At 34.0% G+C, this 23,166-nt stretch overlaps 1 protein-coding gene across 2 annotated transcripts; it reads right to left on the reverse strand.

The window, feature by feature from the left end:
* Nucleotides 1–13,664: 13,664 nt before the first annotated feature.
* LOC107002404 lies at nt 13,665–22,903 on the reverse strand. 2 transcript variants are annotated; one of them, XM_015200419.2, is made up of 12 exons: nt 22,690–22,903; nt 22,082–22,464; nt 21,870–21,968; nt 21,509–21,720; nt 20,240–20,433; nt 20,028–20,133; nt 18,729–19,036; nt 17,492–17,905; nt 16,520–16,601; nt 15,676–16,410; nt 14,986–15,597; nt 13,665–14,112 (listed from the first exon to the last, which is right to left on the reverse strand). In XM_015200419.2, exons 2-12 carry the CDS (start codon nt 22,135–22,137, stop codon nt 13,958–13,960), a joined length of 2,973 nt encoding a protein of 990 aa, XP_015055905.1. In that variant the 5' UTR covers nt 22,138–22,464; nt 22,690–22,903; the 3' UTR covers nt 13,665–13,957. The 2 variants fall into 2 exon arrangements, with proteins under 2 accessions (XP_015055905.1, XP_015055904.1); XM_015200418.2 differs by having other exon boundaries at nt 14,986–16,410.
* Nucleotides 22,904–23,166: the final 263 nt, after the last annotated feature.

Genomic DNA, 23,166 nt, shown 5'->3' on the forward strand with positions numbered 1-23,166 from the left:
TCGAAGCCTATGCTAGTTATTGATATCGAAAAGTAAACGATCGACCCTTCTTGCTACTACTTACTATTACTACATAGATAGTCTCCTTTTATATGAAGATTTTTATTCTCTCCTTACTAGCTTCAAGGTCAAAGCAGGTTTGGATAGAATAATAGAGGTGTGTGCAAATTGTACAAAGATCATCATAAAAAGATTTTTTACACTAATAATACAAAGGGAAACCGAATCAAGCTTTTGCGGAAAGCAAAACAAACAAATGGAGCTAGGAGTTTCTAAGTGATAAATTCGTGAGGAGTAAATAACTCTAAAGTGAAATTTAAGGACAAGCTACACATAACCCCAAAAATATGAAAATATCAACTTTTGGCTTTGCAATATTTTTCCCCGATGCTGGAGGTATTTCTGGTCATTTTCTTGTAACTTAAGATGTTGAAGGATAAAAATTATAGGCCACCACTTTGAGGGACAAAAATTGAAGATCATCCTAAAATAGAGGCATTTATGTGATTGTAATTTCAAACTTGAAATAATGTTTTAAGAAATGTAAATTTTAAAAAAAAAGTTTAAGAGATACTTACGAGTTATAATAAATACTATGTAATTTGTCCGCGCTTCGCGTGGTCATAAAATAATTGTATTGAACTTGTAAATAATTTTTTTACTAATATCCATACATTAAAAATAGTGGAAAAATAGGTTTTTAAAAAGTATTAACAGTATTTCAACATTAATTTTATTATTTGTCATTATCATAACCCAAGAACCTCTAATGAATAAACTATCCACGAAATAATAAATTATTGGTTCTTTAATCAACACTAAAAGAATATAAAGGAGATAATAAGAATATATATAAAGGCATTTCGTCATAAAAATGAACGTTTAAGTTGCATAGATTATACAATGGTGACATATGTCTTCGGAGAAAATTCAAAAAATTGTTAACATATTCAAAAAAAAAATTACGCTTAAACATGAAAGCAATTATAACTTTTGAACTCGCATAATAAAATTCTTCAATTGATTAATGAGAAATTTCATATATATGTAAAAAGAGATAATATGTAAGTTTATATATAGTACTTTTTAGTTATAGAATTTCGTATAGAATATCAAAACATAAATTTTTGAAATTGAGTATAATATTTATTTTCTGCAGAATGAATATACGTACTATATGTGTATATATTCAATATAATCAGAGGCAATAACTTTGCAGAAACATAAACAACATAGTTTAAAATATGTACTAAAAAATAACACAATATCATAATAATAAATTAATAAGTGTAAAAAACATACCAGAATATGTAAAAATAGAATGAAATAGAAAGGAAAAATTCGAGTCCACTGAATGCACAATGTACCCTTAAGAAAGCTATTCCCCTCTAATATCAAAAGTTTAAATAATTACATCCTTTCAAGATGGAACTATTTTATTCACCAATTTATTGATATAAAAACAGTGGTGTCAGTAAGTCACTCAACAGAAGCAAAACACACGAATATTTAATTTTGCGGAAATAGAAAAAGATAAGAATTTTTTTTGTTTTATAATGAGAGAAAATCCCTGTATTTATAGACAACAAAGGATAGTGTGAACAATTATTTATTGTTGCAACCCTTCGAAAAGTTCACAACTTTTCATAAAGTCTCAACTCTTCATTAAAGTTGCAGCTTTTTATAAAAGGCACATCTTTTGAAAGAAGTAGCAACTCTTCATTAAAATCACAACTTTATATGAAAGTAACAAATTTTGATAAAAGTCGCAACTTTTTATTAATATTGTAATTTTTCGTGAAAGTCACATCTTTTCATGAAAGAGGAAGGCTAGTTTTGAAAATAAATAATTTAAAAGGAAATTCTTGTTTGTGGCGGCGCTACATAGGCGAGCCTAGGATTCTCTTTTATATAAATATATTATTTTAAACAAAATATTCTATAATCATATAGTTAAATAAAAGTGAACCCTAGGCCCGCCTATGTGGCGCCATCACAAGCAAAAATTTCCTTTAAAATTTATTTATTTTCAAATCTAGCCTTCCTCTTTCATGAAAAAATGTGACTTTTATGAAAAGTTGTGACTTTAATGAAGAGTTGCGAATTTTATCAAAAGTAGCGACTTTTATTAAAAGTTGTGACTTTAACGAAGAGTTGCAATTTTATTACAATTTGTGACTTTTATGAAAGGTTATGAACTTTCCGAAGGGTTGCAATTTTTCCAAATAATTGTAATATTACTGATAAAGCGCAATAAACATTTATTCACACTACTCTTTGTTGTCTATAACTAGAGGAATTTCCTTTCATTTTAAAACAACAAAAATGTTGATCTTCTTCTTCTACTTTCGTAAAAGTAAATATTTGTGTACTTTATTCCTGTTGAGTGACTTGCTGACACCTCTATTTTTGTATCAATAAGTTGGTGAATAAAATTGTTCCATTTCGAGAGGATGTAATTCTTTAAACCTCTAGTATTGAAGAGGAATAGTTTCTTAAGGGGATATTGTGCGTCCGGTGGACTCGATTTTTTATTTTCTATTTCATTCTATTTTTACATATCATGGCATTTTTTTACACTCATTAATTTTATGCTTATGATATTAATTATTATTTTTAGTACATTTTAAAACTATGTTGTTAAGTTTTGGCAAAGTTATTGTCTCCGGTTATGATGAATATATACACATATAGTACATATATTTATTGTGTAGAAAATAAAAATCGTACGGAGTTTTAAAAATTCATGTTTTGATATTCTATATTAAATTCTATAACTTAAAAGTACTATATATAGGCTTACATATTATCTATTTTTCATATATATGAAATTTTTTACTTATCAATTGAATAAATTCATTATACAAGTTCAAAAGTTATAATTGCTTTCATGTTCAAGCATAATTTCTTTTTTGAATATGTTAACAAATTTTTGAATTTTCTCCTAAGAAATATATCACAATTGTATAATCTATGCAACTTAAATGTCTCTTTTTATTACGAAATGTCTTTGTACATATATTCTTAATTTCTTCTTTATTTTCTTTTTATTGTTGATTAAAGAACCAACAATTTATTATTTCGTGAATAATTCAATCATTTCTTGAGTTATGTGATACTGACAAATGATCAAATACATGTGAAATATTACTAATATTTTTTTTAAAACCTATCTTTTTCATTATTTTTAACTAGGTAAATTAAATGTGCTTCATATGTGATTGAACGTATGAATATAAATAAAGAGTTATTTACAAGTTCAATACAATTATTATTTCACATCGCGCAAAACGCAAATAAATTACCTAATATTTCATAAAGCAACATTGTTGACTTGTCTACGCATATGAGACTATTGAGGTATAAATTGACGAAAGAAAAGAAAAACATCCAGACAAATAATTTGTGTTTGCAAAAAAAATTGTCAAAGTGTTAGGTCAATTTCTAGGAAGACTCAAAGTCACTTTGTAGTTCATGAATGAGTGCTAGTCACTTTTAGCAATGTATTGAACACATTTGGTAGACTTAAATTTTTAAATAATACTCCCTTAACAGCTTTTAAGTGATTTTTATTCGACCCTCCTGTAACCAACCTTGAACTGGACGGGTGACAGATATTATTTTTTGTTTACAGAAAATTGCAAAATGTTTTGTTTTTCACAATACTTAACTATTGGATGACCAAGTCAATTTAGAAAAAATTAATAAAGACATGATGATGTTACTCCATTTCATCTTCCATATGACACTTTTTAATGAATCCAAACCAAGTTGTACTAATGCAAATATTTGGTGCAATTTTTCGATGAAATCTATTCAATATTCTGAGTGAGTGATTATTTGTCTCTTCTGCTATTTTAAAACTTGTTAGGTACACAGTTTTCGTATTTCATCAACGTTCAGTACTGAACTAGCGGATGATGACTTGTATGCCTTTTAAGTCAATTTCCAAAAAGACTTAGAGGAAAAAGAAAAGATTTTGATGAATTGGGAGTGATGAAAAATTAAATTACAAGATATATTTCAAACTGTGTTATCAAAACCAGAAATTACTGATTGTAATAAATTGTTCAGAAATACGAAGTAACTGAAATTTATAGAACTAGTAAGCGAGATTAACATAAATTTATTTCGAAAAATACTTAAATTTGTAAAAACGTACCAGAATCTGAAATAACCTTTTAATTTGGAAGAAGATCAAGTCCACTGAACTCACAGTGTCCCCTTAAGAAAATTATTCTCCTCTAGTATCCGAGGTTTGATTTGGAATATAACCTCCCAGGGTAAAATAATCTTAATCAGCAAAGTGTAGATACCAAAAACTCTACTGTCAGCGAATCAATCCATAGCAGGAAAGTACACGAAGAAAAATGTATTTAGAAGAAGAAGAGGAATATCAGAAAATTCGTTAAGAAATATTCTGAAGAATGAGTGGTATTTATAGGCAAGAAAAATATGTTCTGAAAGGTTGCAACCCTTTCAGAATTGATACGACCATTAATGGAAGTTTGGAACCTTTCAAATGGTGTTGACTGTTCCTGAAAGTTGCAACCTTTCAGAACAGTCATAGCGAGAAATTTAAATAAAACGGAAAATAAAACGGGTCAAGCGCGAATCCGAGTCGGGTCGGGTCTAAAAAGTTGAAAATATTTCGGTTAACTAAAAACTTCTGTTATCAACTAATTAATTGAAAATATTTTTGGCCATTTAATTATTTAAATAAATAATTAAAACAAACTTTGTCCAAAAAATAATCTCTCGATCATTTGCCAAAGCCGAAGCGAGTGAGCGACGACGATGACGGCGCGAGGGGGGTCTTTTTTTTCAACCCTTTTAACAATTAATAGGAGTGTTTATGTATTTAAACTCTCCTATTTTTCTTACATAAGAGGACTTTTCAAGTTCTCAACTTTTCAAATTCCTTTCCTTCCCTCTATTTTCCATCAATTCTTGCTATATACCCAACAATCCCCCACATTGATGGGGGATGGTTATAACATAGGAATGCACGGACAATTGTGTACTTTACAAGCAATGATTAATTGCATCTGGATAAGTAGGTTTCCCCTTGGACTTTCCGTAGTGAACATATGTCGGATATACTCGGTCAATCGGTAGATGTGATATCTTTGAACCGTCAAGCTTTGGTGTATACCTAGACTACCATATGTCACATAATTAACCCTGTACTGTTTATGATTCTTACGGTTGTGTTCGTTTCAGCTACGAACACCTCCTGGTTTCATGAGTGTATAGAGAATAGGCTTTTGACATAAAATTCTCTTTGAAGCGGCTTCTACTTCACACTCACATAGGTGATTTCTAACCGTGTCATCTCGTAGATACACTATTTGGTCAAATCTACCAAACTTAGCAAATCATTAGAAACTTTAAGTTTTATTACCTCATTAACAAGCCTTAAAGTCTTAACCTTTTCCTGAACATTGTCTTCATCATGAGAATGGATTGAGTTAATTGACAATGTCGAACCGTCAGCCAAAACATTGTTTTTCTTCTTGAATCTAGCTCTTGGGATCTCCAGTCTGCAAAATAGAGTTCCGTCATGCTGACTTGTCCTAAGCCGTAAATCCATTCCCTTAGATAATCTTTCAACTGCCTCTCTCACTAGGCCTTTCGTTAGTGGATCTGACACATTATAGCTTGACTTTACATAGTCAATTGTGATAATTCCACTAGAGAACAGTTGTCTTACGGTGTTATGTCTCCGTCGTATATGACAAAACTTCCCGTTGTACATAACGCTCCCTGCCCTACCTATTGTTGCTTGACTATCGCAATGTATGCAAATTGGTCTAACAGGTTTGGGCCAGAATGGAATATCCTCTAGGAAATTCCGGAGCCATTCTACTTCTTCACCAGCCTTATCCAAAGCAATGAATTCAGATTCCATTGTGGAGCGAGCAATACATGTCTGTTTGGACGATTTCCAAGAGACTGCTCCTCCACCAAGTATGAACACATAAGCACTCGTGGATTTTACTTTATTTGACCCGGTGATTCAATTCGCATCACTATATCCTTCAATCACAACAGGATATTTATTATAATGCAAAGCATAATGTTGTGTATATTTTAGATAACCCAACACACATTTCATTGCCATCCAGTGAGTTTGATTCGGATTACTAGTGTACCGACTCAGTTTACTAATAGCACAAGCTATATATGGTCACGTGAAATTCATAATATACATCAAACTTTCCAACACTCTGGCATATTCCAATTGAAAGTCACTTTGACCTTCATTCTTTTTAAATGTACAACTTAAATCAATTGGAGTTTTGACAACATTGAAATTCAAGTATTTGAACTTATCCAATACTTTTTCAATATAATGAGATTGAGATAATGCTAGTCCCTGGGGAGTTTTTATAATCTTGACCCCTAAGATCAAATCAGCAACTATTAAGTCTTTCATATCGAACTTGCTGGACAACATGCGCTAAGTAGCATTTATATCGTCAATTTCTTTACTCATTATTAACATGTCATCAACATACAAACAAACAATGACTTCATGATCCGTAACATTTTTAATGTGAACACATTTATCACATTCGTTAATCTTGAATCCATTTGCCAACATTGTTTGGTCAAATTTAGCATGCCATTGTTTGGGTGCTTGCTTGAGTTCATAAAGTGACATCACAAGTTTGCACACTTTCTTTTCTTTACCAGGAACTATAAACCCTTCAGGTTGTTCCATGTAAATTTCTTCCTCCAACTCTCCATTTAAGAAAGTTGTCTTTACATCAATTTGGTGGATTTTAAGATCATGCACTGCTGCTAGTGCTATTAACATCCTAATTGATGTTATCCTTGTTACTGGAGAGTATGTGTCAAAGTAGTCCAGACCTTCCTTTTGTCTGTAACCTTTGAATACCAGTCTAGCCTTATATTTGTCAATAGTCCCATTAGGTTTCATTTTCCTTTTAAAGATCCACTTTGATCCTAAAGGTTTATTTCCTGGAGGAAGATCAGTCAATTCCCAAGTATGATTGCTTAAAATTGATTCAATCTCACTGTTGACTGTTGCTTTCCAATATGTTGACTCTGACGAAAACATAGTTGTTTTAAATGTTTGAGGCTCATTTTCAAGCAATAGTGCTACAAAATCTGGTCCCAAAGAAGCAGATTTTCGTTGTCGAGTCCTACGCCTAGGTTCCTCACTAGTTAGAATATTTTTCATTGATTCTTCTCGTGGTCGTTTAGGTCTTTCACTTGTTGACTCACTTTCAGTTTTATACGGATAAATGTTTTCAAAAAACTCTGCAATCTGATTCAATTATCGTATTAACATGAATCTCAGGATTATTAGATTTGTGAACAAAAAACCGACAGGCTTTACTGTTCACAGCATACCCAATAAAGACATCATCTATTGTTTTGGGTCCAATTTTAACCATTTTCGGTAAAGGAACCTCTACTTTGGCTAAACACCCCCACACTTTGAAATATTTCAAGTTGAGTTTTCTTACTTTTCAAAACTCATATGGAATTGATTGTGTTTTTTCGATGGAGTACTCTATTGAGTATTTTATTAGCTGTAAGGATGGCTTCCCCCCAAATATTTCGTGGTGAACCAGAATTGATCATTAAGGCATTTATCATTTCCGTTAATGTTCTGTTCTTCCGTTCTACCAAATCATTTGATTGTGGTGTATAAGGTGCAGTAGATTGATGAATAATACCATATTCCAAACATATCTCTGCAAAAGGAGATTCATATTCTCCACCCTATCACTCTGAATTATTTTTATCTTTAGATTCAATTGGTTCTCCACTTCATTTTTGTATTGCTTAAATGCATCAATTACTTCATCCTTACTATTAAGCAAATATACATAACAAAATCGATTGCAGTCATCAATAAAAGTTAAAAAATATTTTTTTCCACCACGAGATGGTGTTGACTTCATATCGCATATATCTGTGTGAATCAAGTCTAAAGTTTTAGAATTTCTTTGAACAGACTTGTAAGGATGTTTAACAAACTTACTTTCCACACAAATTTTGCATTTCGACTTATCGCATTTAAAATAAGGCGATATGTCTAGATTAACCAATTTTCGCAAGGCTTTATAATTTACATGTCCCAAACGAGCATGCCATAAATCACTTAACTCCAATAAGTAAATAGAAGCATAATTTTTATTAATACTATCAAAAACCATTACATTTAGTTTGAAAAGACCCTCATTGAGGTAGCCCTTTCCTATGAACATTTCATTCTTACTTATTACAGCTTTATCACTAACTAGGACACACTTAAACCCGTTCTTAACGAGTAGTGCAACAGAAACTAAATTCTTCCTAATAGTAGGGACATGCAGAACATTATTCAAAGTCAACACCTTGCCGGATGTCAGTTTCAACATTACTTTTCCAGTTCCTGCAATCCTTGCTATTGCTGTGTTTCCCACGAATAAATCTTCATTGTACTCAGCAGGAGTGTACGTTGCAAAGGCTTCTTTCACAGAGCAAATATGTCTAGTGGCACCTGAGTCGAGAAACCACTCCTTGGGATTCCAACTAAGTTACACTCTGATATCATTGCACACAAGTCATTTGCATCTTCCATCTTCTTCACGATGTTTGCTTGACTTTTGTCTTTGCCTTTGTTTTTGTCCTTTCTTGGAACATGAAAATCAGAAGACCTATGACCAGTCTTTCCACAATTGTAACAGTTGCCTTTGAATTTCTTCTTGGCCTGATCTAACTTCTGCCCGTTGGACTTCTTTCTCTTTTTGTCTTTGGTAGGAGCTTCTTCAACAATATTAACTCGAATGATTGTTGAACTCTTACGCGACTTCCTTTCGGCGTTTTTGTTATCTTTCTCAATCTTGAGCCGATTCACAAGATCTTCAAGCTTTATTTCTTTATGTTTGTGCTTTAGATAATTTTTGAAATCGTTCCACGAAGGAGGCAACTTCTCGATCATTGCAGCCACTTGAAAAGCTTCATTTACTACCATTTCCTCAGCAATCAGATCATGGAGAATAAGTTGAAGTTCTTGCACTTGTGATCCAACAGTTTTACTATCTACCATTTTATAGTCTAAAAACTTTGCGACCACAAACTTTTTCAAGCATGCATCTTCTGTCTTATATTTCTTCTCAAGTGCATTCCACAACTCTTTTGAAGTTGTTATTGCACTATAGACATTATATAAGTCATCCTCTAAAGCACTCAAAATGTAGCCTTTACATAGGAAGTCTGCATGTTTCCATGCTTCAATAATCATGAATTTTTCCCTGTCTGGCATATCATCAGCAGGAACTGGAGTATTTTCACTTGTAAATTTCTGCAGACCAAGAGTGGTAAGCCAGAAAAATACTCGTTGTTGTCATCCTTTGAAATTCACACCTGTGAATTTACTCGATTTCTCTGCTTGTGTATAAGAGTTCGGGTTGGTGCAGCAACAGCCACTGTAACACCATTGTTTGTCATTTTTTATAAACAAAAATTGATACAATCTAAGTAAGCAATAAACTATAATTGCAGACTTAAAGGAGTATAAAATCAAGAAGATTTTTGTATCCACCAGAAACACAGATTTAAAAAAAAATTCCTTAAGATTGTTTTCAAACTGTGTTATCAAAACCAGAAATTACTGATTGTAATAAAGTGTTCAGAAACACGAAGTAACTGAAATTTATAGAACCAGTAAGCGAGATGAACAGAAATTTATTTCACAAAATACTTAAATTTGTAAAAACGTACCAGAATCTGAAATAACCTTTTAATTTGGAAGAAGATCAACTCCACTGAACTCACAGTGTCCCCTTAAGGAAATTATTCCCCTCTAGTATCCGAGGTTTGATTTGGAATATAACCTCCGAGGAAAAAAATGATCTTAATCATCAGAGTGTAGATACCAAAAATTCTACTGTCAGTGAATCAATCCACAGCAGGAAAGTACACGAAGAAAAATGTGTTTAGAAGAAGAATAGGAAGATCAGAAAATTCGTTAAGAAATATTCTGAAGAATGAGTGGTATTTATAGGCAAGAAGAATATGTTCTGAAAGGTTGCAACCCTTTCAGAATTGACACGACCATTAATGAAAGTTTGGAACCTTTCAAATGGTATTGATTGTTCCTGAAAGTTTCAACCTCTCAGAACAGTCATAGCGGGAAATTTAAATAAAACAAAAAATAAAACGGGTCACGCGCGGATTCGAGTCGGGTCGGGTCAACTAAAAAATTGAAAATATTTCGGTTAACTAAAAACTTCTGTTATCAACTAATTAATTGAAAATATTTTTGGCCATTTAATTAATTAAATAAATGATTAAAATAAACTTTGTCCAAAAAATAATCTGTCGATCATTTGCCGAAGCCGAAGTCGAAGCGAGCGAGCGACGAAGCGAGCGAGCGATGACGCGAGGGGGGTCTTTTTTTTCAACCCTTTTAACAATTAATAGGAGTGTTTATGTATTTAAACTCTCCTATTTTTCTTTCCATCACCCCGAGAGACAAATGTCTTTTCATTAAAACATAAGAGGACTTTTCAAGTTCCCAACTCTTCATGTTCTCAACTTTTCAAATTCCTCTCCTTCCCTCTATTTCCCATCAATTCTTGCTACATACCCAACACAAGATGAGTACTACTCACTTCTAACAACTTGTTTTTTATATTTTGTAGTGTTTAACAAGACTTGTTAGAGGACGGAAAAGACTTAACAAAATAATACTCCGATCCTAGTGTTCATTTTGAAGTCATTAATTGTCTCTGTAGTGTGTATTACGCAAGATGATGTGAAACTGGTCCCATTATGCTAACAAATAAACTTCTAAGAAATTTCAATGAGAGAAACTATTACTTGACTAAGTCAAGTGAGGAAAAAAATGATCAATAATTGAAGACGTGATCAATAACTGGGTTCGAGCCCAGGTCTAGCGATTTCTTTAATCTTTTCCATTATTTTGTTTCGTCCTGAAGTATGAACACCCTTGACAAATAAAGAATTAATTATTTTTACAACTCTTCATTTTGCTACTTTATTATAAGTAATACAACAACACTATGAGGGAACATAAAAGGCAAATAAAGAATAAGAATAAGAAAACAATAGACAAGTTGGGTATTTAGATTTAGTAGGAAGGCAAATATTAATCTATAAATTGAATTCAATATCGAATTTTGAAAAGTCTAAGTAACATAGCTAATGTGTAGATCACTTCGATCAAGTTGAAAAAGAAACAGATTAACATAACCATTTATACTAAAATGTACACATGCATATAATTATTTTTCTGTCAAACATATACAAACAACAAACAGAACATTAAAAAGACAAAAACATAACCAGAAAAATTCGCTAATCAGTCCACAAAATTAAACAAACACAATTTTGGCCCCTCTAAATCTTCCATTAAGTTCGTCGTCTTTGAGCTCTCTTCTTTGGCCTTCTTCTTTTGTGAGGCATGAGTCCATCGAAAAATTCCACAAACCATTTTGGCTGACGATATTTAAACATGAGACTCCACATAACAGTTCCAACAACTAGTTTATATAAATTTAATATCAATTAAGCTTTTCACTCCTTGCTTAATACTAAATTAAATTTATTATGTTGGAAAAAATCTTTACAAAACCACTAGTCAAATTGTTTCTTGATTTGGTGTGGTTTCTTTTGAACCCCTCTACGTAAAAAGGAGTTCGGAGTCTAAAGGGTGAAAATATTAACAAAAATTCTAGAACGGTATATGAAATTTCTTTTTAACCAAAATAGCGAAATCGCTCACGAAGTAGCGATTTTATCTGCCGGAAAAAGCAAAATCGTTGCTATAGCAGCGATTTGTTAAATTTGACTTTTAAAAAAAAAATCGCTCCCAAAGGAGCTATTTAAAAAAAAAAAATTAATTTTTTAATATGTCGCTGCCTCAGCAGCGACTTAAGTTTGAATTTTTTCTTTTATATTATTTTTTGCTTCTTTTTTTAAAAAATAAAAAAGTTTAAATCAATTTTTTTTATTTTTTAAATCAAATCGCTGCCTTGGCGATTTTTAATTTATTTATTTTAAATCAAATAAATCAAAAAAAGTTTTTTACGATTTGATTTAAAAATTTAATTAAAAATCGCTGCCTTGACAGCGATTTGATTTAAATTTTTTTTTTATTTAAACTTTTTTAAAAAAAAAAGAAGCAAAAAATGATAGTAAAAAAAAAATTAAACTTATGTCGCTGCCTCAGCAGCGACATATCAAAAAAATTATTTTGAAAATCGCTCCTTTGGGAGCGATTTTGTTTATAATAAATATCGCAGCGATTTTATTTTTTTTCGCGGACAAAATCGCTACTTCGTGAGCGATTTTGCCGTTTTGATTAAAAAGAAATTTCATATACTATTTTAGAGTTTCTGTTATCATTTTTCACCCTTTTGGCTCCGGACTCACGTAAAAAGCGTGATTTCAGTTCTATCTAACTAAGAATTATGCAAAGAGCACAGTTACAAAAAATTAAATTAAATCAAATAGACTTCATCGTATAACTTCACAATACAGATAAAAGAAATATTTTAAACTATCGTTAGTTTTATTTTGAGAAGATACAAATTTCTTAAAGTGAATACAAAATGTTTGGGTGAAAAGATCCCTCGTAGCAAATCTTTTCCTTGCGGGGTACATCTTTGTTTTCGAATTTAAAAACCAAAACACAAATATAAGCAACAAAAAATTAGCTTGACAAAAATATTTACAACTAATTGAAATTTAAACAGTGCCGTTAAACTCTAGGTATGTCTGGATTATGTATTCTACTATTCTTCATCAAAATCCAACACCTTAACCTCATTTAATAAAATTTCATTATCAAAATCAAGATAATCGTTCAGAATTTTTTTTCTGTGCTTAGGCAATTGTTTTGCTTTATATTAGAAGATCGAAAAATTGCTTGTGCTGCTAATTTGATTAAACGAAGTGATGTCTAGTAACTGATGGCAATACGATGGTAGAAAAGAAGGAGGACCTCATACGTAGTAGCACACTAGAGAGTGTGAGGAAGTAGGAAATGGGTTGAATAAACTCCCCTCATGGAGCCGGAAAATAACAATGAAGGTTACTTTGTGCGTTGGATAAAAATAATAATCCCGAAATTGTTTTATCCTATGATTTGTACTAAAATATTTTGTTACTATATAGAAGGTGGGATATAGTAATCTCAATATTTCAATTATCCCAAAATATTTATGCATGCCACGCGCAAAGATCTAATGTTTCACATGTACACAGGGTACCCTCCTTAATCCTTCCCATATAAGGTGAAATAAAATAATCTCATTGGATATCCTTATTTATCGCGTTGCCCTTACCAAACGGCATTTAGGAAGGAGGGTACCTTGTGTACATGTGAAACATTAGACCTTTGCGTGCGGCATGCATATTCATATTGGGATAATACGAGATCAGAATTACAATAGTCAGATTGATGCTATACACGAATAACCAATAAGGGTTTGGTGGAGTGATAAGTACTCCATCATCCTTAATGAGAGGTCTCGATTACGAGTCTCTCTGGATACAAAGTCGCCTTTGTTATGGAGTACTTTAGCCCCCAATATGGAACTTCCCAGCGGTAATCTAGATTCGGGGGTATCAGACACCAAATGTGAAACCAAAAAAAATAAAAATGCAAGGGAACATCAGAAGAAGGGGCATATGAAAGGCCAAATAATTGAACCATGCATGCACAAGATGAGACCCTAAACCCTACCAGTACAAGAAAATAAAATCTAAAATTACATAACTTTCCAGGAGTCTACATGTCTGTACCTCATGCTAAAAAGCAGAAGGCCAGCATGGTTTCCAATTCTTTGGTTCGATGGTAAAGGCAGTACAACATGGTAAAGTTGTAACAACGGATTCTCAGTCAAACCAGGAAAAGAAAACATGGTACCCAGTTGCAAATGTAGCTACCGACTCGTTCCCTGATCAACTATCTGTATCGCAATCCCATGTCAAGCTCGTGACTGTACATCCCCTGGACATTGCCACCAGCAAAAGGGTGGATCTGCTTAGGAGCCCCAAGTTGCCTCTCAGCAAGCCTTTGCATGGCCTCAGGATGATTGTTTCTGCTATTGATATCTGGATCTGAGTGAAACAAATAACAAATTTCATGTAAAGTTTAACCCAGCTAGTTAAACATCAGCAGAAAATGCATCCTCAACCAGAAAAGAATCAGTGTATCACACCAATAAAAGGAAGAACAGCGCAATGGCATACTTGGAATGAATGATATGCACGTCTTTTTTGGTATTACCAGTTTCCCAGGGTCCATTAATTATCTAACAGCAGAAGTCTTGACATGTACCATCGAGAAGAATACTAGGGCGAGGAAAGAGTATGCTTCACTATTCCAAGCCTCAAAGGTCAAACTCATAACCAAAGGGGGAATAAAAAGGTCATCGACTTGCTTTCAGAAAAATATATTTACCAACCTACACAATTTTGAGAAAAAGCTAAAGGTGATAACAGAATATTCAACATTTGGTCATGTTCAATCCTCATTTTGACCTGACGTCACTCAACAATAAACAGGAGATTATTATATAAAGATGAATCCCAAGCAGCCCCCTGTAATTATAAAATTTAGTGAAATTCATTATAATCTGCATGGTGACCATAACCAGCACAGCAATTTAAAACTGCAGAATCGTTGCATACACGAGGGGACAGGGAAGAGTATAAAGAAAGATGCACGTGCTTTCTTGCATTACCATAGTAGAAAAACTAAGGAACAAGTAGAGGCCACAGTTGAGCTGAAATCTGTACTTAAAGTTTCAGCAAGATCAGAAAGAGAAACCTCATTTTTAGGTGTAATCTAGAAAGAAGAAGAAAACATTGAAGATATGAAATCTATGCATTAAATTCATCATGATAAGACAAGAGAAACTTCTTTTTGAGGTTTTAGTCTCTAAAATATCATCACAGACAGCTGCAGAGAGGGGATATTTAAGATTTTACCTGGCATTTGCACAGTACGGCCACTAATGTTGACTTGGTGAGGCACAAAAGGGAAAGCTTGAACTCTGTTAACTTCCTGCATATTGTTAGCTGCTTGATTACTGAGATGTGAAGGAACCTGTGCGCCCCTTAGACGGTCCTGTAGCAGATTAGGGTTATTTCCAGCCATCTGCATCTGCTGCAGCATAGGATGGTGGGCAGGGAGATCAAACCCTGTCAGTCCACCATTAGGGTGGTGGAATGGAGGTCGATTTATATTTCCAGCAAACTGACGACCAGGAGCTTCATGTAAAGCCATGCTCTCTCGACCATTGAAAATCTGAGGATTTAAATGAGCAGGACCAGAATCCATTGGATTAAATAATGGCCTCCCTTGGCTCATTTGCAAGGGATGGAACTGCAGAGATGATGGTTGAGCAAGACGATGATGCAATGGCATTTCAGACTGATCATAGGGAACGCGCGATAAAGGCAGACCTTCTAGACTCATCAAGGACCTTTCGTCACCGCCAGACACACTACCAGTTGTCAACTCTCCTTTACCCAAAATCCCTGCAGGCATAACCATTGAGACCTGGGGATTCGAATGATCACGAGCACTAAATAAGTTTTCTGCAGGCAGACGAAATTCAGCAGCGTCACTCTTGGAATGATCACTATAATTCAATGGCAAGAGTCTGTTATCCTTACCACCTCCTTTTGGTCCAATACCATCAATCACGGAAGAAAATAGGCCATCATCAAAACCACGCAAGGATGACTTGTGTGTCTCTGAATCATCAATTAGTCCAGGACCAACTGAGTTCTTCTGAATTGAAACTGGAGCTTGTACGGATTGCAGCTCCTTCATAAAAGCAGATCCAAAGAGGGTTTCAAGTGTAACTTCCTTCCCTGGAGCGTGAGAATCCCTGGCAGTTTCCTCCTTAGATCTGTCATGAACAGTAAACTCATCATGTCCATCCTGGGCGTCAGTGCCAATACTGCCCTTCTCTTTCATATTTGTAAGACCTGTCCCCTTCTGTAATAATGAGAGGAGGTGTTGAGATGCATTGCTGTCCACATTTGCCGGTTGTTCTACAGTGTCTAAGCGATTAGTACCATAAACTTGCGAAGTAGGCTGCAGATTAGGTTTCTTTTCACTATACTCTGACAACATTTTATGTTCAAGGTCCTCACAAGTAAGGATCGGCGGGATGGCCTCCCTTTTACTAGAATCATGCATAAGCTCAGGGACCCCAAGTGGTGCAGAAGGCATATGCAATGTGACCTTACTTGTAGGCTCGGGACTCCGATCGAAAAATTCAGACGGAAAGCTTTTTGAAATGTTACCATCAAAAGCTTGTGATCTGGATTTATCGCCACCAACAATTAACGCAAGCAAATCATTTGGCCTATTTGACGAGGAGTCGTCTGTTGTCTTCCTATCTACAACGATATTAAATGGGATAATACAGGTTAAAAAAGAATTTTTAGAACCTCAATAGAAAGAAACTAAAAAAGGAAAAAAAATGAAACACCATAAATGGATGAATACCTTCTTCCTTAAACCATTGAGCGAACTTTGAAGGCTGTATAGACTTTGAGCCCAACATGTCATTTGGTTTACTATCGTGATTCTGGGGGGGAAAGTCAAATGAAGAAAATGAACAACTAGTAGGTAAGTCATAAGTGTGTTATGAATATTTACTGCTAAATGAAATTAAGACTATTGATGAATATCCAAAACTGGGAAGAAAAAGAAATACAACAACAGATGGCAAGAATTTCCGTAACCATCAGGGATCACAATGACAACCTTAGGTGTCGTTTGGTAGCTGGTGTGGAAATGATTTATTAGAATCCGCATAAATAATACCACGTTTGATAATTGGTTAGGAGGTAAGTTATTCATGTATAAAACTAATATGATGTTTGGTTTGCAATTTAAAGTTTCGCATAATTAATATATCATAAGTTACGAGGGAATCGTTGCAGTATTTTATGCATGATAAAAGAAGGAATAAGTGATATACAAATGACCCCATTTAAATTATACATATTTCATGTTTTTAGGAGAAGTACATTCAAACAACCAAACATATTTGCAAAAACTATAACTAAACACAACTTCGTCTTCTAGTCCAACTTCAAAATTTTCAAAGAAAGTAAAAAAAATATTGGTAATAGTATGTAGTAGTTCGTACATGGGATCTAATCTCTGACATAATTGTGACTATCTATTTTGAGATATTACTCTTTTAGAGCAGATTTTTTATTGTATTTTCCAGGTAAATTAGCCCAGTACCCTAAATTAGGTGATTTCACTAGTTCTAAAAAATTTGGGATATAAACCATATTTCGAAAGCACATTCAAGTTTTAAATATTCTTTGCACAAAGTATGTTCAAACACAACTTCAACTCCGACATTAAAAAATCCAAATAAAGTAAATAATATTTGGTTTTCATGGCCAAATGCCCACCAAAGCTAAGCGAGCAGTGAAGCTGATAAAGTGTGCAAAAACTTACCATAACAGGAGCCTCAGAGTCACCAACATTAATTGGTATAACACTTCCAAATATCTTATCCAAGATTGATGCTGAAGGGTCTTGACTAGACTTAGCAAATTTCCTATCAGATTGCTGGGTACTGTGTTCAATAATTCCAGGCTCATGCAAGGCTTCATGACCCTCTAAAAGAGTTGCTCTCTGATTGAAATGATCTTCCATGCCATGTGTCCTGGCAGAAGTATCTGATCTCACTGACTGATTAGCAATTTGGTCATTCTTCTTCAAAATTGTTGTGTGTGAACTCCTACCTTCAAGTTTATAACTCGAGCTAATTTCTTGCAAGCTCTGTCTCTCTACACTATGAAGAGGACCATTTGGGGCAGCATAGGCTTTTACTTCCAATAGGCTTTCTTCCTTAGCAGATTCTCTAACCTGACCAAAAATGACCAAGATATCAATAGTTAACACCAGCGGATTCACAGTGATGGACAGTTGGACAGAGATGCCATCGCATGTAATATCTCAACGGGTGCAACTCAAACTTCCATCATCCAACAACTGGGTGATTTACATATAACCACACAGCTACTATGCAACTCAAACTGCTCTCTATCACGAAAAGAACATATCGTTCATTTTTACTAATTCTAAGAAACTCATCATCCTAAAGTAAATCAAATTGGGACTTAAAGTTAAGCAAACCACATCACGCACTTTCAACACTGCAAGATTATGAGCCGGTTCCAGCTAAGACTTACAAATTTTGCTCATTGTTAATCAAGTCAACATAGAAGCAAAAAAAATGACATTTCTTTTTAGGTTATTCCAAAAAGATAAAAGAAACTTTTTTGTATTTGGAAGCTATTTAATCATAACATCATCATTTTACCCTTACTAAGATGATTCTCCATATCCACTTGATCTAATGATCTTTTATTAGGAGAACGAAAGATGAAAGACATGTGGAATTCTTCCATCTCATTTAATTGTTGGTAGTATGGCAATTTGGTACTTTGCATATATTTAACTTATATATCAAAACTTTTAATTAGCTTCTTAAACTCCACATCCCGTCAAGCATGATCATATAAACCGGGTATTAATTGACGAAGAACTAAGACGAAAGGAAAAATCCTCTCTTATTGATTCCCCTTTTGGTTATTTCCTTGAAGCCCCATTTTCTTTTTCTTCGTTTTAATAGAAAAGGACTCAAGCATAATACTCTACTGGAGAAAATTAAGTAAAAAGTAAATACCTCTGTCACGCGTGAATGGCTCAAATTTGAGCCAGAGTTCTTATCCAACACAGTGGTTTTAAAGCCGGGGGGTATACGCGGTCTAGCTGGTGGATTCGGTGAAGGAAAAGAAGTTTTTCCCGGACCACTGTTTGCTGAAGGTCGGGTGGTCATCCCATCTACTTCACTATTTTTTTCCAAAACTGTTCTATCCTCCTTATTATCTTCAAGCTGTACTATAATGTCCTCAGTTTTATGCTTCTCCAGTTTTGACTTCTGCTTCTCTTGAAGAATTTTATGCTGTTCTTTCCTCATCAACTCAAAAGAAGCTGAAAGAAATTCAATAAAAAGTTATCTTCCACAAGCTCATATAAGTGCATATGCTAACATGGGATATAGCATCTCATCACAAGGAAATGCATGATCTTAGGCCTCATTTATTTTTATTAAGATTCTTATTTTTTAAAAATATTTTATTTTTATTAAGATTAAGACGTTTGAAACTGGATACTAAAATGTGTATTAAGATTCAGATGTGTGAATCCAAATACACATCTTAATATTAAGATGTTGTATTAAGATCTGAGTGCCGAATAATTAAGACCCTTTGTTTTTTCAACATAATTTTTTTTCAAATTTAATATATATAAATTTAATAAATAGCAATGTCATCTAATGCTATATCAACAAATTATTGTTAAGAAATTATATGGCGGTAAGTGGTGGTAATGGCTAGCGGTGACGGATGGTAGTGCAAATTGGTAGTTGGTGGTGGTGGCGGCTGATAGTTGTGGTAGACGATACTGATAGGTAGTGTTGGTGAAGAATGATGACAGTGATTGGAGATATATAGTGGTAACTGATGGTGGTGATTATCGGTAGAGACTGGTGGTGGTGATAGTTAATCGTAGTGATCGGCAAAGGTGGTGGTTGTGGGTGGTCGGTAGTGGTAGTTGATAATGATAGGCATAGTGTCGGTAGTTGATAATAGTGGTCATGGAGGTATCAATGAATGAATGATTTGGTGAATTGCCATCTTTATAAAGAAAATTGAATAGCAATCTTAATGATATTAAGACTGTTATGGATCTTCATGATTCAGATCTATTCAAACTCATTAAGAGTTCTAACATGTTTTAAAAAAACGCACTTAATGATTAAAATCTCCTTTTTTGTACAATGATAACTATCTTAATGATCAAAATCTGAATGATTAAGATTCATATTCAAAAACAAACGGACTTAATAATTGAGCTTCAAACAATTAAGATTAAAACTCTTTCATTAACTGTAAGCAAATGAGGCTTTAATTAGTAATACCTCTTCTCCTTCTTTCCTCTTCCACTCTATCCTCACTGGTACACTCAACTGAACCAAAAGTCTCGTCATTGATCGCATCAGTGTCTTTTCGAGGGTGAGGTCCCGCCTGAATATATTATAAGAATCCATTTTATGTAAAGGTGTTGTTTAAATAAGAGGACAAGTAATGAAGCATGCCAGAATATTGGAATGCCGTGATCACCGAAGTTCACCTTATAAGGGCGAGGAGGATGATATGGCTCCATGGTCTTGTTAGATTGATAGTTATTGCTTGCTTGGACCTTAGGTGCAGATATTCCAGATCCATACGCAGATGGCCGTGGAAACGAACCACTTCCAAGAAGCCCATCATGCTCAGAACTCTGCGAAATGCGCGGGGCTTGATTGCCATATCTCCTACCAGAATCTGGGTCAAATCTCAAAAGTTGTCAACAAAATCTCTCTGAAGAAAAACAAACTATCTTAGTGCCACATACACATGCACACAAAATCAACTAAGAATATAGAGCATATCTGGCAGACAAGAACAAGGCATTACTCAGCAGAAAATGCGCTATTTGCCTATGATGCAGGAGGGGCACTATTTCTGCGATTCAGCCCAGCAAATAACGCAAAACACAAGAAGTTGGAGCAGAGAAGAACCTTCAAAGGGCACTCGAGGTTTTTGTCAGAAGATTAATAACTAATGTGCCTAACCATAAGCTGGAACCTGCATTCCAATTTGTGTTTGAAGATCGAATTTAAAGGGAGATAGAGATCCAAGACCCTTGGCAAACAGTTCCTCCAACTATGATCATCGCAAATGGACCAAATGAATAATACCCAAAGAAACAAGCATGTGGAAGGTAGCTAACCAGCATCCATAAAAACAACTAAAGAATTAGAAGTAAAATAAAGTCGGCATAATTTTACCTTGATACTCCTTTCATTGTCAAAAAAAAGAAAGTCGGCATAATATTGATAGAAGTATAATTATTTTGATTGCATCCAACAGGGATATCTTGAGTCCCCAGTTTGTAAAATGAGAACATATAAAGCATGATACTCCTAAGAGATGACCCCTAGACAGTTATCCAATCTCACACAGATATCCTGAATGAACACATTTATGTGATTCAAAAAACACAAACATAATAGCACGCATCATAATCAGAAGTTAACCCTATTTGCAAGGTTCAGGGATGGTCTGATTCATCGTCCCTAAACACAGAGGAATGTGAGTTGAAATATGTAAGGTCTTTTTTCCAAAAATTAAAATGTGAAAGATATGATAATGATAAGCAACAGTTTATCTAAAAGCCATAATAAATCACTAAACCTAATAATTATAGGGAGATCCTCTAATGATCACCCTCTTTCTTCTTTTTAGATAATGCATACAGTACAACTACAGCTGCAGTTCTGAAGCAAACAAGTATAATGAAAAGGCTTCTCACACGCATAAAGCAATATATATATATATGGAAGAATCTGAGCTGAACCTGAATCCCGATCAGATTGTGCATCGTTATCTCGATCACTCCATCCAGACGAACGGCTTTCCCATCTTCCATAATTGCCTCGGGAATAACTACTGGAATCCCCACGAGTAGGTGGGGATGAACTATAGTCGGTGCGTCTAAACCCTTGCAAAGGTAAGCTGCCAGGTACTCGTTGGCGGTCTTGTATACCATGTGAACTGTCTTCAAGTTTACTATTTGAGAAAATGCAAATTATCAATACGCTCCACAATATCCAAAAGACACTAGAAATGGGAGCTATCCCACTACATTTGGAAATTATCACTTTACTCCTCTAAGTCCAAGCAACTGCAATACATTTAAGGAAAATTGGCATGCTTACCTCAGGGTCGGCTCATTAAATCCACTAGGTAACTTCTTGCATATCTCCAGTTGACTTATTGACAACAGAACCTCTCTTGAATATGATTTTCTTGAATGCCTGAATCATTATATATCTAGCATTCATATAAAGCTTCGAAACAAATAAAGTCTAAGACAATATAGTACATGAACGTAAATCATGTCAGAAACTGAAAGAAAAGTAAGCATTACTTCTGAGTTTCCGAAGCACAATCTGTGGAGCTCCCACCATCAGTCTCCAAGCTCATTCTGCAATACTGCGTAAAACAACTCCCAACCCACCAACAAACCCAATATTCTGCACCACTGTCAAATCTGTTTCACCTAAATAGACTTAATACAACACGGCCTCAATCATGAATGGATTCAAACCATCTTATACACAAATTTCCAAATTAATCCCAGAAGAAACCAAATCAGAATATTCAATTACAAGTTGGTCAAACCAAACCACAAATTATACAACATCAGTACAGTCAGCAGCTATCTAATCCCAAAAGCTGCAATTATATACAGCTATACCCAACATTAACCCTGATTGAAAAACCAAGTTAATTTCCAGTTTCTTCCGACACCTGGATTCAACAAACAAACTCAGTTGCATCAGATTACACTCTTGACCATATCCTACCTCAAAACACATTCATTTTCAACAATGGAAACCTAAAATTACCAACAACAAAAGAATTTATACTCATTGTTTGATACAAACACGTCTAACAAATTCAAGGATTTTCCTTTCCATTTTAAAAGCAATCTCATCTTTAACCAAGTTTAGAAGCTAGGGTTTATATTTCTACCTGGATCAAGAGAGAGTTCAGATATCCATCCATTGCCAATTCGGAGTTTTTCGCTTGATCGTCAAAGCTGAATGGAGAATCGATACATATATGTATGTTCTTATATGGAAACAGTATATATCTGAGTTTTCTATATTGAGAAGAGGGGTTCTGGATTTGATATTTTGGGGAAAATTTTAAAATTAATTTTCAAGGCTTTGGTCAATTTTCTTTGGAAACATCAATGGCTAGATAGTTTTTTCTTATATATTTATAGGATATTTAATTTTACATGGAATAGATAGATATTTTTTATTATTAAAATATTTTAATTAAAAATTATATTCATTAAAGGGGTTAAATTATGTTCATTAAATATAATTTATTGACATGATACATATTCTAAATATTATTTTTGGTAAAAATTCTATATTAAGAAGTGAGGGGTTTTGGATTTGATATTTTGGGGAAAATTTTAAAATTAACTTTTAAGGCTTT

The sequence above is a fragment of the Solanum pennellii genome, chromosome 10 (assembly GCF_001406875.1).
Source record: "Solanum pennellii chromosome 10, SPENNV200".
Lineage (NCBI taxonomy): Eukaryota > Viridiplantae > Streptophyta > Magnoliopsida > Solanales > Solanaceae > Solanum > Solanum pennellii.